This window comes from Oryctolagus cuniculus, chromosome 2 (assembly GCF_051225735.1).
Source record: "Oryctolagus cuniculus isolate XC-2025 breed Fujian yellow rabbit chromosome 2, ASM5122573v1, whole genome shotgun sequence".
NCBI classification, from domain to species: domain Eukaryota; kingdom Metazoa; phylum Chordata; class Mammalia; order Lagomorpha; family Leporidae; genus Oryctolagus; species Oryctolagus cuniculus.
Genome location: NC_142868.1, coordinates 31,861,978 through 31,877,552, shown reverse-complemented (window position 1 = coordinate 31,877,552; position 15,575 = coordinate 31,861,978). Strand labels below are relative to the sequence as shown.

The 15,575-nt window shown below is 49.1% G+C and overlaps 1 protein-coding gene across 1 annotated transcript in view; it reads left to right on the top strand.

Moving 5' to 3' along the window:
• The window catches only part of RELL1 (RELT like 1), a 59,833-nt gene that overhangs the window by 29,305 nt on the left and 14,953 nt on the right, over positions 1 to 15,575 (top strand). The window contains exons 2-4 of the mRNA XM_002709268.6: positions 1,518 to 1,742; positions 3,473 to 3,544; positions 12,000 to 12,057. Of these exons, the coding sequence (XP_002709314.3) occupies positions 1,518 to 1,742; positions 3,473 to 3,544; positions 12,000 to 12,057 (355 nt within the window). The remainder of the gene's footprint in view (positions 1 to 1,517; positions 1,743 to 3,472; positions 3,545 to 11,999; positions 12,058 to 15,575) is intronic.

Genomic DNA, 15,575 nt, shown 5'->3' with positions numbered 1-15,575 from the left:
CAATAAATGTTGATTTGGATCAGTGTTCAGATAAACAAGTGTACACACTTCCATTTTTATGTTGGCACCCTGAGCCAAAATCTTAATGCCATCTCTGATTTCTCCGCTTTTGTACTCTAATCTGTGGGTGAACCGAATTCTCCCAGAACATGTGGCGTGACGACAGTGGTTTCTGTTTTGCTCAGTGCCATCTGCACTTGCCTCACGGGTGCCTGGCATGGTGCCCAGCACATGGAGGAGCACTGGCCGTGTGGCAGAGCTGGCTCTGTGTGTGTTACACGTGCATTAGTCTGTTTTCTGTTGCGGTAACTAAAGACCTGAGGCTGGGTAAAGAAGTGCCGTGAGCATCTTCTTGACTCTGGTGCGGGCCTCCTGGCTACATCATGGTGAGAGTGTGTGCCAGAGGGAAGGATCATGTGGTGAGACAGGAAGTGTGCAAGTGAATGATGGAGAGAGAGAGGGAGAGCGCCATGAGAGCGGAACTTGCTTTACAACCTGACGCCAGTGTTAGTTCTTTCCTCGGGCAGTGCCCCTTTGGCTTAATTACCTTTGGCCAGGCCCCACCCCTTGGAGGTTCCCCAGGCAGCAGTACCGGCTTTCCAGCACGTGAACCTGTGGGGCGCACACTCAAACCGTATCCAAACCACAGCAGTCAGCAGTCACTTACTGCATGTTCATAACAGCCCTAGAAGGGCGGGCAGGTGCTGTTAGTATGCCCGTTTCATAAGGATCTGAGGCTGAGATGCCGAGTCATCGTCCTGTTGTCACACAGCCGCTCAATGGTGGGGTGGGAATTCAACCCAAGTCTCCTCTCTCCTTCTCTCTAAATCTATGCCTTTCAAATAAATAAATGAATGAATCTTAAAAACAAAATGATCAAAGATAAATACAATCATCTGATCCCGACTTACAGACGCGGAAACAGCACAGAGCAGTTCAGTCACATGACTGTTAGTGGCCAGGCCGCTGCTGCTGCCTGTGGCCTGGAGTTTTCGCCCAGCGCCACATTGTGTCTCTCTCTGATGGGTGTGGTTCACTAACTTGTATTCGTGTCGTCTTCAGTTTTTCCCTGGGACGCGGTGATACATGTTTGTAAATCACAAAAACTCAAAATAATGCAGTCCTTGTAAGGATGTCTTGGATCCTGAGTTGCTCTTAACCGTCAAGGACCGTGCTCTCCTGTGGCCTGACTGTGTGCATTTACTCTGTGCTGCACACTTCGCTGAGGCCCTGTGTGCGCAGCCCACTCTGTGGAGGTGCTCTTTCAGGGCAGAACTGGAGGCTGGCTTCAAGGGGTTTTAAATCACCGAGAGGGAGGGGGGCCCAGTTCAACAGCAGCAGGAACAGGAGATGAACTCGGTTCACTGTAGCCCAAGCCTGGGCTCATACCCCCTGTGTCTGTTCTGCCTGTGGTGTTGGGAGCAGACCCTGAGCTACCATGAACATTCCCTGGGGGTTGCAAGCGTTTCTTGTCCCCGACAGACATGCAGTGCAGCCCCATGTGTTTCTTTCTGTAGACAACGTGGGCAGCCGCACGTTGCACTCCAGAGCCGAGACGACCCCGTCACCCACCAACAACACCGGGAACGGACACCCGGAGTACATCGCCTATGCCCTTGTCCCTGTGTTCTTCATCATGGGCCTCTTTGGAGTCCTCATCTGCCACCTGCTTAAGAAGAAAGGCTACCGTTGCACGACAGAAGCTGAGCAAGACATTGAAGAGGAAAAGGTGGAAAAGATAGGTAAACAGCTGGATTCCTTCTGTTGGTGTGGTGGGGAGGGGAAGCATTGTTTGAAGAAGAGACCTGCCCTGTACGCTTTCCGTCTCTATGAGGCAAAGCCATCGACTTTTTTAGCAGGTGGCATGGTGCGGTGAAAGTGGATGTGTCACACCAGTCTTGCCTGCTGTTTGGCGTCTTGCTGTCACGCACTCCCCTTCCTTGCCCTGTGGCCTCGGACAGGTCGCGTGCTCTGCATCTCTTCTGTGTGTAATTTAACTGCAGTTCGTCTCTAAGTAATTTAATGTTATTCGAGTGATGTTTCAGTTTCACTTAAGTGAGGACACTGATCTTCACGTGGTAGGATTATTGTGAAATTTAGAGTGAAGATAACGTTTGGTGGGTGGCACATCCGGCCGCTCAGTACACACGAATCCTGGCTCTTATTACAGAATCACATTCTCATAAGAATGATGGGAAAATTGAATCAGTCTCACCATGTTTGTGCTGTTGCTTCTGCTGGGGGAATTTATGTTCATTAAGGAAGTGAGTATGTGGGCAGGGCAGTAGAAAGTAAGGTAAGAACCTGTGCTTCATCAGTAGTTGTCAGGTAGGGTTTGGAACACCCTGAGGGACGCAGGTCCCTTGCTCACTGGTGGGCCAGCCCAGTCCCCCTGCCCCGACTTGGCCTCCAAGGGCAGTCGTGACTCTGCATATCCCCTTCAGCACACCCACGGGCAGGTTTTGCAGAAGGGTGACGTTTGGAGGAGCTCACCCTTCGGCCAACCCACAGGGCCTGGAGTGGGCAGGTTCTTCATTCCTCGCCAGCCTGCGCACTGTTGGTGTTTCCCACCCCCACTGACCTTTGAGGCTGAGCAAGAACACAGTTGCAGGGTGAGTCATGGTTGAGCTTTTGAGCAAACCAAAGCTAAGTGTTTGTCAACAGAAAGTGTGTGTGGGGGGGGCTCCTGCTCTCTGCCTTCCAAGGTACCCTCTGGAGTGGCTTAGTGGTCAGCTCTGGCTGCCTAAGCTGACACATGCTCCCATGTGGGAGGGAAACTGACCTCTGCACGGGAAGACACTATCCCGGGGAAGGGGCAGGACACTGGGCACCGTGACTCATTCTCTCTGAAGTAGGGTGAGCTGTTTCAGCCCTGTGTCTTCGTCCTTGTCTTCATGAAACATTACCAGAGTGGAGGTGTGATTTTTTTTCCTCCCAAAGACCACATGCATTGTAGGTAGGGTTCCTCACAGTGAACTAAGTGTGGGGGAATAATCATGGCCAATGTTGAGGTAATTAGGGAGTAAGTCTGCAATTAAAATAAAATCCAAGGAGAATTGTTTGCTTTTAATTAGCTTTCTTCATCCTACTTCCCCTAAGGGTTTAAGGAACTGATGAGAGACAGAGGGAGGGAGAGAGAGAAAGAGAGAGAGAGGGAGAGGGGGAGAAGGAAGATAGGTGTAAGGACTAGGACAAATGCATTTGCAAATTGTTGTCTTAGAAATTGTGTGGGTGTCTGAAACTTGAGAAGAGATTGGCAGGCAACTCTGGGACTTTCTTTTCATGCTTGTTCTGCCAAGAAATTCAGACATGGTGTGCCTCAGGAAGTTCAGGGAGAAGGAAGAGAGCTTAGGATGTTAGTGCCACAGGTGATCGCCTGAACTTTGGAAGCTTTACTGTGGGGTCCTGGGCTCTGCTGGACTTCATGCTGGTGGTCAGTTGTAACCCATTCTCCACTCCTCTTTTCTTTCAGAGTTGAATGACAGTATCAATGAAAATAGTGACACTGTTGGGCAGATTGTCCACTACATCATGAAAAATGAAGGTATGCATAGTTTAGCGTTCTGGAAGAATTCGGTATTCACGTTCTATTGAAAACCTGCTCTGAAGAGTCAGGACCTTCATGCATTCTCTTGCCTATTCCTCTAAGCTCCCTAATGCCTTGGGTTCCAGCACGCGTTAGTGGCTCTCTGAGCATGAGTCGCAGGAGCCAGCGGTGGGTTTATGCTCAAATCCTGGCCTTGCTGCTTCCTGGTTGTGTGCAATCTGGGGCAAGTCTCCGCACCTCGTGAAGCCTCAGCTTCCTCCTGGAGGGGAGAGAGTAATCATAGTCACCTCAGACTGCTGTGGCTAGCACACGCGGAGCGCTCAGATATCTCGTCCATTTTTTCACTTGAGAAAAGTTGTATTAAAATGCACATAACAGAATTTACTACTGTAACCGTTTTAAGGTATGCCATCATGGCATTAGCTACATTCACATTGCTGTACAGCTGTCACCCCAGTCTAGCTCTAGAACATTTTCATCATCCCCCACTGAAATTCCGTATGTGTAAGCAGCCATTGCCGTCCGCCATTCCCTCCGCCATCTGCTGGTCACCTGACGCTGCTTTCTATCCGTGGATATACCAATTCTTTGTTATCTGTTCTCTAACAAGTTTAACTTTTGTTGGAGCAGGCATTTCTTCTAGCCTCTCACACACCCATACCCGACATCAGAATACCTGGGTTCAGTTCTTGGCTCCAGCTCCTGACTCCAGCTTCCTGCTAATGCAGACCCTGGGAGGCAGCAGTGATAGCTCTAGTAATTGCGTGCCCACCGCCCCTAGGGGAGACCTGGGTTGACTTTATGGCTACAGCTTCAGCCCCCAGCCGTTTTAGGTGTTTTGGAATTTTCTATCTCTGTCTCTCAAATGAATAAATAGATTAATAAAAAGAAGCTTAACTTCTATGGATATGCATTTTTTGAAATATAGTTTAAACCCTCATCTTCTTAAAGATTTATTTGACCCTGATTAGACAGATTAGGCCCTTATTTTGAGCACTGGTTGTTTGTTATGTCAGTGGGATATAGTTTTAGTCCCTTTTCTGTTGCTATCACTGAATACCACAGACAAGGCAATTTCTAAGGAACAGAGGTTTGCTTGGCTTACAATTCTGAAGGCTGGAAAGTCCAAGAGACGATGCCGGCATCTGCTTGGTGTCTGGTGTGGGACCCTCTTGCCGCACCATATTACAGGGCAAGCCAGAGCAGGTGTGCCGACAAGAGCTCGCTCCCCCCCCCCCCCATAGTCTCACTTTATTAACGCTTTAAATACAAGAAGCAAGTTGGGTAGGGCCAAACCCCAGGCCAAGGGTCGGAGCAGCAGGAGGAAGGGACAGATGGCTGGGTGGACACCCACCCTGGGGAGCTGTGCCCCTGCAGGAGCCTCAGGCCCCACCTCTCCCACCAGGTGCACACGCTGAGGCCCAGGGCCCAGAGCTGTTCCCCACCACAAAGGTAAGACTCGACTGGCAGGCAGGTAGGTGGGCCAGCTCACAGCAGCTGCCCAAAGGTGGGCTCATCTCCAGCAACTCTGGGATACCAGAGGATAGAACACACTGAGAACCAGGGCCAGCAAAGCTGTCACGGTGCCCAGGGCAAAGTCCCGGAGGCAGCCCTCATCTGGTGTGGTAGGGCCACGTAGTGGGGGGCCCACCCAGTCTTGGGGGACCCAGGGGCCCAGGGCCCTCGGGCACCGGCTCCTCGTCGGCCTCGAGCTCCTGCCAATCCGGGAAGCCTGGCTGGCAGCAGCCTGGGCTGCAGGGCCTAGGTCTGGGTGGTGCTCAGAATGCCCTGCCCTGGGGCGCCTCTCCACAGGAGAGTTCTGTCAGCGGTCTAGAGTACGGAAGCATATCGCTTCACGACCTGGCTCGCATCTACCGTCATCACCGTGCTGTCATCAAATAAGCTCCAGCCCACGTCACTGCGCTGGCTGCTGCCATCGTTGGGCAGGTGCGCACAGGCATGTAGTGGCCACCGATCATGCCTCCGTAGTGGTTGATGACAGAGAGCTGGCTTTTGTCACAAAGCCTTTCTCCGAGGCTCATTAGTGCGTGAATGGATCAAAGGCCAAATCATGACCCAGGCATCTGCAAATACCATGAACGGGTGTGAGTTGGTGGGTGAAGTTCCCCACACGTGAATTCTTGGGGACACACCCAAGCCACAGCCCTGAGATTTCTGAGGCGTGTGGAGTTCCCTGTCCACGTGCTCCGTAGCTGTGCGTTCTCATATTTGAGTGCTTTCTTCTCATGGCGACTTCAAAAACCTCCTTGCTGGTCTCTGGCTTTGCTCTGGTTGCTGCTGACTCATGCAGTGTGCCCCGATGTGGCCGAGCCATTTGTCTAGGGGTTGAAACTCCTCTGTACTCCTGTTCTGCTACCTTCAGCCCTTCCCCAAGTACTTCCCCTGCCCACCTTCCCTCACATGCCTGGCACAGTGTGTTTGACTCTGCTCAGCTGTTTTCACTTAGAGAGACTGTGATTTCCTAATCAGCATAATTTCATTGCTGGCTTTATGGCATGCTTTATGTTTTCACAGTTCATCTCGATGTTTTGTATGTGTGGAGTATCATTTAATCCTCAAAGCATCCCTGTCATATTGGTACTGATATACTATTTCACAGATGAAGGAAAGAAGGCTCTAAGTGCTTATTTTTTATTTTTATTTTTATTTTTTGAGAATCTAAGAGTTACAGACAGAGAGGGAGAGACAGAGAGAGAGGTCTTCCATTTGCTGGTTCACTCGCCAAATGGCTGCAATGGCCAGAGCTGGGCTGATCTGAAGCCAGGAACCAGGAGCTTCTTCTGGATCTCTCACACATGTGCAGGGGCCCATGTGCTTGGGCCATCTTCTCCTGCTTTCCCAGGTCATAGCAGAGAGCTGGATCAGAAGAGGAGCAGCCGGGACTGGAACTGGCACCCATATGGGATGCCAGCGCCGCAGGTTTATTAACCTATTGCACGATAGTGCCAGCCTCATTTACCCCTTTTTAAAGATGAAAGAAACAGTGGCCCACAGCATAAGACTCTTGTCCAGGGTCACCTGAGTGGCACATGGCAGGACAGTGTCAGCAGTGGGCTGCTTCCATCAAGCCACCAGGGAAGACGTCTTTTGCATCCCTGGGCAAATGCATTTTGTAAATTTCCTCACTGCCGATGCTCATGGGATGCTTCTTCTTTGTTTATTCCATCATTTGCCCATCAGTAAGCATTCTTTTTTTTTAAATTATATTTATTTATTTGAAAGGCCAAGAAAGGAATGGAGAGGGGGATGGAGAGAGAGAGAGAGAGAGAGAGAGAGAAAATTTTTGATCTACTGGTTCACGTCCCCAAATACTAGCAGCAGCCAGGCCTCCATCAGGCCCATGCCAGGACTTGGAACTCCATCCAAATCTCCCACGTGGGTGGCCATTGTCCGCTGCTTTCCCAGATGCATTAGCAGGGAGCTGGACCAGAAGCAAAGCAGCCGGGACTCGAACTGGCACTGCCATAGGGGATGCTGGAGTTGCAAGCGTCTAAAATTACCATTTCTCCATGTTTATTTAGGTTTTCTCTTCCTAGATTCACATATTTTTAAAATATTTGTAATCATGATATATGGACCGTTTTCTGCCTTGTATTTTTTTTCAGAGATTTATTTATTTGAAAGGCAGAGTTACAGAGGGGGGGGGGGGAAGGGACAGAGAGAGAGATCTTCCATCTCTTGGTTCACTTCCCAAATGGCCCCAGTGGCCGGAGCTGGGCTAGACCAAAGACAGGAGCTAGGAGCTTCATCCAGGTCTCTCAAGTGTGTGCGGGGGCCCAAGGACTTGGGCCATCCTCTGCTGCTTTCCCAGGCACACTAGCAGGGAGCTGGATCCTAACTAGAGCAGCTGGGACTTGAACCAGAGCCCATATGGCATGCTGATGCTGCAGGCAGCAGCTTTACCCCTGCGCCACAGCACTGGCCTCGTTTACTTTGTATTTTCCATTTGACAAGTGTTGTGATGTTTTACTTGTGCTCTCAGTGACATTCTTGTCTGTGGTTTGATCGCATGATCATGTCTGTAGTGATGGAAAACCATTGCAGTGCAGTGTCTCTTGGAGGATGGATTTGCCAGCTGTCTGCCAGGCAAACACACCTTGTTTCTCTGCACCCTCGCAACTCTTCTGGCGCGGGGGACCTGTTCTCCAGCCCTCCAGATGCCAGCTGGGGTAATCCTCCTGCCTGGAGTCGACAGCAAATCCCGAGAGTGAAGGGCTCCGTCTGACGAGCCTGCGCTGCCTCCGCTTCAGATGCCAGTTCTGACTCTGGGCTTCCAGGGCTTGTGACTCCCTGCCTGCAAACGTGGGGGTCCCCTCAGCCCCTCCTCGAGTTTGGTAACTGGCTAGGAAGGCTGCCGGAACTCCAGGAAACACTCTGTGCCGTTCACTGGTTTGTTACAGAGGCTCCAACTCTGGAGCGCCTGGGAGGAAGAGCCGTGTGGGGCGAGTGCTGGCAGGGCACCTGGCTTCTCCTGCCCCCTCAGCAGCTCCGTCCTCGAAGCAGCTTCGTGCTCAGCAGCCCAGAAGCTCACCACATCTTGGTGTTGAGGTTTTTAAAGAGCTCCATCTCCAGCCCTGGACCAACTTCCCACTTCCCAGAGGTCCCTGGGAGGGGCTGAAAGTGCCTGGCTTGTACCCCTTCTGCCATTCTGGTGACTGGCCCCACCCTGAGGCTGCCTCGGGCCCCCCTGTCGGTCACCTCATCAGGGTAGACTCACTGGTGACCCAAAGAAAGAATAACAGAAGATATTCCTGTGCCTTGGGCATTTCCCAGGGCTTCAGGAGCTTTTGTGCCAGGAGCCAGGGACCGAGACTGGATTGATTTTATTTTCTACCACACCTGTGCCCCGATGTCCTCCTCTTTTTTTTTTTTTATTTTTTTATTTTTTGACAGACAAAGTGGACAGTGAGAGAGCGAGACAGAGAGAAAGGTCTTCCTTTGCAGTTGGTTCACCCTCCAATGGCCGCTGCGGCCGGCGCACCGCGCTGATCCAATGGCAGGAGCCAGGTGCTTCTCCTGGTCTCCCATGGGGTGCAGGGCCCAAGCACTTGGCCATCCTCCACTGCACTCCCTGGCCACAGCAGAGAGCTGGCCTGGAAGAGGGGCAACCGGGACAGAATCCGGCACCCCGACCGGGACTAGAACCTGGTGTGCCGGCGCCGCAAGGCGGAGGATTAGCCTAGTGAGCCGCGGCGCCGGCTTCAGTGTCCTCCTAATCCCAAGGTTGGGGTAACCACAGGCTTATCTTTTAATTTATCTTTTTGAACAGAGCTGAACTGAATAGCGGTCAGTCATTGGCATTTTCAGCTGTCTCATGTAGTAAAGTGGAGAGTCCCACCATTATTCCCCAAACACCCTTGAGTTTTTACACTGGGGGACAGAATCTCTTTGTGACTTCTTACAGCTCAATTTATTATTGGAGCAGAAGGAATTCCTTTATAAACCGTCAGGATTACTGAGTGGGTTCTAATACTGGCTATGGTTGGTTGTACAAATATGCTGAGAGCCACTATTCTAACTGTTTGGGCAGAGTCTTGGACATTTAAGGAGTAGGAGGGAGAGTGTTGGGGATAAAGCACGCATCCCATAGTCAGACTAGATTTTGTGGCCTCGTCTGTTGCTGTCTGGCAGTGCGATTGGCCAGCTATAATCCCTAGGCCTGTAACTATACAATGGACATGAAGATTCTGTCTACTGTTAGGTAGAAGAGTCCAACGTGGTGAGGTCTCTAGTGGTTCCAGGCAGTGACGGGCACATACCAGGCACTTAAATTATGGTGCTGCCAATGTTCTTGCTTGGAAAGTTTGTCTTGAGTGTAAAGCAAACTGAGTGGTGGTAGGAGAGATGACAGGATGTTTGTCTTGCCCAAACTGGATTGTTTTATGAATATTCTCAAGCGGGAATCCAGGGAATTTTTTTTTTTTTTTATGGAAAATGGTGCACGCTAGAAAATTCCCCACTCTTGATGGGTTTTCCTAGCTTTGAATCTGACTCCTCCCATTCTCGGGCAGCCCAGGAAAGGGAGTGTAGTTGACAGAATGTTGGCCAGTGTGGTGAAAAGGCAGTGTGGCTTACTGGAGTTATGAGTATTAGGCAAGGAGGAGATGGATACTCAGCAGGACTCAATTAGATAATTGTTTTATAATGGTAATTTCACAACCAAATTAAAGCATATGGTTAAGCTCTAATGGTGCTATGTTGAAAGAATCCTCTTATCAAAGGGAACCAAAAACGTTCCCCAGGGACAGGGACTGGCGTTTCCTCCCTGGTGTAGATTGGAGGTTAGCCCGGAGGCAAGGGTATGTGTACACGCACGGGTGCAGGAATGCATGTGTGCGTGTGTGTGTGCGTGTGTGTGCACGCCAAGTGCTCGCCCGTCTCAGGGTGGGTGGGTGTTGGTCGCCTAGAAAGCTGAGTCTGCTGAGAGCTCTTAATCAGAGCAGAGAAGGCAGTTCTCACTAATTAATTGTTTTAAGAGAGAAGGGCGAGTTAACAGGAATCCAAGGACCCATGAGAAATACAAGTTTCCAAAAAAAAAATCTTTAGGAACGATATTAATATATTTTATCTTCCTTATACCACTTTATAATTTGATGTTTCATTTTAGGTGATTATTATTATTTTATCAGTGATTCATTTCCTCAGGCAACTATTAAAATCTTTATTTTTTCTAAAAAGCTCATTCCTAAAAAAAATGATTCATTCCTATAAGTGCTGTTAATGCTGTCTTTATTTTCATACTTTTGGTAGTTGTCTTCCCTCCTTTTTATGTTTGTGGTGTTGAAGTTTGAGAAATGATTGCAGACTAAATGTAAACTGGTAAATTATTGAGTATTTTGTGTACAATAAATGCAAAACCATATATGGGATTGTCTATCCAAACCTGTTACCTGGAAGAAAATTGTTTTTCTGTATGCTCATTATTAGTCAAAAGAGGAGGTGACTGACATCCCTAGATTACAGTTAAGTACATTTTAGAGTGGTACTATGCCATCTTTGTTGGTTGGGAGGGGGTACCACAGGCCCATTTTCCATACTGTTTTTGTAAGGACAGGAGTCTTAGATCAGAGTTTGTGTTTTCAAGTGAATTTGTATAGCTTCACAGATGTCATAGAGTGCAGAGACTCTGTTTCTATTAGCAAAGGGCACTATGTCGTGTTAATATTTATTTTAAAAAGCATCTCTCTCACGGGTTGCAGAGAGGCAACCCAGCCCACCATGTGGGTGACCGTTGGATTGGGGCTGGGAACTTCTTCTTGTATCTGAAGCATAGAATTGCAGACAGTGCATAGGCAGATCGATAATATTCATGAGTGGCTGGCAGGAAAAAGTGGAGAAAGGCTTTTGGGCAGGACACTGATGGAAACCATCTGAGAAACAGCGCGTGCGCATCGAATGAGCCCCACCTGGGCGTGCGCACGGCAGCAGTGTTGAAATGGAGTGAATCGGCCTCTTCTGTCACTTATGTGCTAAAGGTTCGATATCAGTGTTGGCTCACTTGGTCAGTGTGATTTTTAAAAATTCTTAACTCCCTAGAGAATTTGCTCTGGTTAGTCATTGTGCTTTCACAATCAATGGAAAAAGTTAGGAGTCGGTAATGACATTTGCCTTTGCCGATGAATAGATCAAGAGGAACTTGCACGTTTACTTCAGCCTTTCGTTCTTGAGAGCGTGACCATTGTACAAAGGCAAAAAGAACATGTGTGAGGGGTGAGGGTGGGGGTGGGCATAGAGGAGGGACCCAAGGAGCTGAGGTTTCATTTTCATTTTTAAATAGTTGCTTAGTCCTCCATCTGCAAATTTAAATTTTTGAAAACATTAAGAGTCTAATGTAAGTCAACCTATATTACATGACTTACGGGTTGTGATCAGTGGCTGAAATTTTAAGGTATCTGTCTAGATTTAAATGTTTGCATGGTTCTGAAGTAAAACTAAGCCAAACTGGCCCATCTGGAAAGTTGGCCCTCCCCACCCCTAGTTTAATGTGGAACAGGCTTGACACTTAATGGATCTCCAGAGTTTGTTTAAAGCTAGTGATTCGTGCACACATAGATTATTAGAAGACACAGGTCCCTCTGGTCATACATATTCATTAAAGTGGGTTTGTCAAAAGGAGCTAACTGCAGTGGAGTAGCAGCATCGAAATGTTCCTTTGGTTTGAAGGGACAGAATTGTTTCTTCTATGTTATTGTTTAATGGTATGTGGGAAGCAAAGCACTAGATCCTGTCACTCATACCAAATTCCTGTGTGATCCAGGGGCAGATGGTGCCGTGTGCTGGGGTTCCCCTGGGAAAGGCCCTTTCTGATCCAGGGCCTCCAGACCTAGGCTCTGGAGAGACTGAATTAGGTGTTTTCCTCACAGCTTTTGGATGGGATAGTTCTGAGATTACCCATCTTACTCATTCCATTTAATTTTATTTTGTTCCCTAGCCAATGCGGATGTCTTAAAGGCAATGGTAGCAGACAATAGCCTGTGTGATCCGGAAAGGTAAGCGCCTCTCCTGCCTTTTACTGGACAAGGTTTTTTCAGTTCTTTGCTCCGATGTGATGACAATTGCAAGGCCGATCTGTTAGATAATTGCTTGCTGTTGGGCGCTGTCCTGCTCGTTGTAGGGCGTTCACCCCTCCCTACGTGCCAGAGCACTAGCTAGCTCTCAAGTGACTCCAGGCATGACAACCCGAGTCTCCCCACATTGTCCCTGTCCCTGGGGTAGGAACTTGTGCTAGTTGGACGACTGCTGGAGAATGGCGACGGGAAGAAGTTAAGGGCATGCGCACAGCCTTGGTACCAGGGCACGCTGGCTGGGTCCTCCCTCTGCTACTTAGTGACTGCCTGTTCCTCCCTGGGCTCAAGGTCTGTCCTCTACAGCAGGGGTGCAGGACCTTTATTCTGCCAAGGGCCACTTGGATATTTATAGCACCATTTACAGCCCATACAGAATTATCAGCTTAAAAATTAGCCTGCTATAGACTTAGTGAATTTCAAGTCCTGCCTGGCATTGCCTTGGCAGGGTCAGGCCAAATAATTTTGTAGGTCAGACATTCCCCATCCCGATCTAGAGCATGGAGGCAACCACTGTCCCTACTTCGTTGGGTTGTTAAAAGGAAAAGATACCTTTTAGTACCTCAGGCATTGAAAAACCTGCATGGCCAATGATGAGTAAACAAGTGACAAACTTGTCAAACTTGACATACTTTGCTGGTTAGAGACACCTGTTATGTTCTCTTTTTGTATTACTGTTTTAGGTTTTGATTGTTGCATATTGTATTCCTTCATAATTAGTTACAGATCACTGTGTTTCTATATACTTCCAATAAGGAGCATGTTTTGAATGCCTGTTGTGTACTGGTTACACACTTATTGAATACCTGCTGTGTGCAAGAGCTGAGTGTTTACAGACCCGTGCTGTGGGGGAACTCAGTCTAGCGGGGAATAAAGAGCCTGAATGTGCTGTAGGAGAAGCAGCGACCAGAGGGCCTGGCACAGAAGAGCTGAACCAGGAGTGTGCAAGAGGTGGGACAGGAGGCAGGAGGAAGTCGGGAGAAAAGGCACGAGAGCATGAAAGTGTGCAGTGCACTGCACCTGGGGATGCTTTGGTTTGGAGTGTCAAGAGAGTGTGCTCTGGCCAGTAGCAAGGAGGGCTGACGAAGTAAATTAGGACTGAGTGACGTGGCAGGGAGGTTGGATCTGCTGCTGCTTCCTACGTGGGTGGTACACGTCCTAAATGCGTCTTAAATGCGTCCGTGTGTTTGTCACTGTGGCCGTGTTAGAGGCGCATTCTAGAGAAATGAGAGTGCAGGCAGGCGAGGTAAGGAAGCTCTGGTGATGTAGCTTCTAGAGACACAGGACTGTGGTTTCTCCCACATTCTGGCCCAGATTCCGTCACGGTATCTTTAGTTGTCTTTGGGCATCCTGTAGCGCCACAGCCAGTACTTGGTACATGTTCGTTGAATGGATGCTGTTAAACCCTTAAATTCAGCCTTCTCATGTGGGGAGTTAATTGAATGTGCCTCTACCCCAGGAAGGCGATGCTGCCTGGTTTTATTCTGGCAGGTTGAAGGGCACCCCCAGAGAGCAGGTGCTGTGTGTGCCATCTGAGAACACGTGCTCAGCCGAGGGCTGTCCATGTGTAGCCTGCAGGCCGTCGGTTCTCAACAGCACAGGACTGCTTTCTGCTGTCTGGAACCAACCCCGGTGCCCTGGGGACTCTGGTCACAATCGCAGGTATCAGGCTGTGCACCCAGGTGGGGCTGAGGCTGCGTCCTGGCCAGCCTGGCCCTGACCTGCTCTGATTCCTCCCGACATGTGCCTTTTGAAAGGAGCCAACATCTGGTATATCTTTGAACTTCTTGAAGATCCTGTGGATCTGTGGGTCTCACAGTTTTTTGCAACAAAAATAAACTCATTTTTTCCACTTCTGCTTCTGCGTAGGTTTCAGGTGGTCTGGCCACGTTTCTTCCAGATTATCAAAGTGGTCTCCCCTGCTTCAGAGACACTGTAGTTCACGTGGAGGCAGAGTGCGTGGATTCTGGAATTCCGCTTTTTGTGTCTGGATCTCAGATCTATCGCTTATTTGCTGTACCCTCTTGGACAAGTTACTTTACTTCTCTGTGCTTCAGTGTCCTCATTTTTTTGGGGGGGGGGCAGGCAGAGTGGACAGTGAGAGAGAGAGACAGAGAGAAAGGTCTTCCTTTGCCATTGGTTCACCCTCCGATGGCCGCCGTGGCCGGTGCGCTGCGGCCGGCACACCACGCTGATCCGAAGCCAGGAGCCAGGTGCTTCTCCTGGTCTCCCATGGGGTGCAGGGCCCAAGCACTTGGGCCATCCTTCACTGCACTCCCTGGCCACAGCAGAGAGCTGGCCTGGAAGAGGGGCAACCGGGACAGAATCCGGCGCCCTGACCAGGACTAGAACCCTGTGTGCCAGCGCCGCAAGGCGGAGGATTAGCCTAGTGAGCCGCGGCGCCGGCTAGTGTCCTCATTTTTAAAGTGAGGAAATTAATACTATTTATGGTGTCGCTTTATAAGGTTGAATTGGATTAGCATACCTAGCTATTTTTATTGTTACTGTTATTACCACCCATTGATAATAGAGCCAGATTGGATCAAATATTTTGATTATCTGAAATCATCAGCTATTTGATTGAAATTCAGGTTTTTCTTTCCTTCAGGGTACACTGAATACTTCAAAAGCTCATGGAAAAATCATGAGAAAAGATAGGTTTATTTTGGTGCAAATAGTCATTGAAATCCATGAGTATTTTTTCATAATGTTCATTTCTGCGAACTTCTTGAAGATCCTGTGTATGGATCTCACAGTTTTTTTTTTTTTCAACAAAATAAACTCATTTTTTTCCCAAGGATTTATTTATTTGAAAGGCAGAGTTACAGAGAGGCAGAGTTGGAGAGCGAGTGAGCGAAAGAGAGGTCCCCCATCCTCTGGCCCACTCCCCAAAAAGCTACAACGGCTAGAGCCATGCTAATCTGAAGCCAGGAGCCAGGAGCTTCTTCCAGGTCTCCCATGCCTGTGCAGGGGCCCAAGCACCCTGGCCATCTTCCACTGCTTTCCCAAGCCATAGCAGAGAGCTGGATCAGAAGTGGAGCAGTTGGGACACGAACCAGCGCCCATATAGGAGGCTGGCACTGCAGGTGGTGGCCCTACCTGCTACGCCACAGCACCTATCTCAGTAAACTCATTTTTAAATTCTATTTCCACAAACTTTCTGAAGCATCCTCATACATTCAAGGCATTTCTTTGGTTACAATTCTGGGTCTGCACTCGGCCATGTGTGAGAAAGGAGAATGATTGGTTGAGAAGGGAGGTTGGTATTTTAGGAAGAAACTGAATAAAGTCAAACAGTGAATCATCCTTAGCAGCAGTGGTCGGTTTCCAGTCAATTAATTCCATCCTGTAAGTGATCAATCGCATTCATGCTATTCAGGATGGGCTGTGGTGGTGTGGTCGGAAGAGCTGAATACCTGCTGTCTGGTAGTGCCTGCAAAACC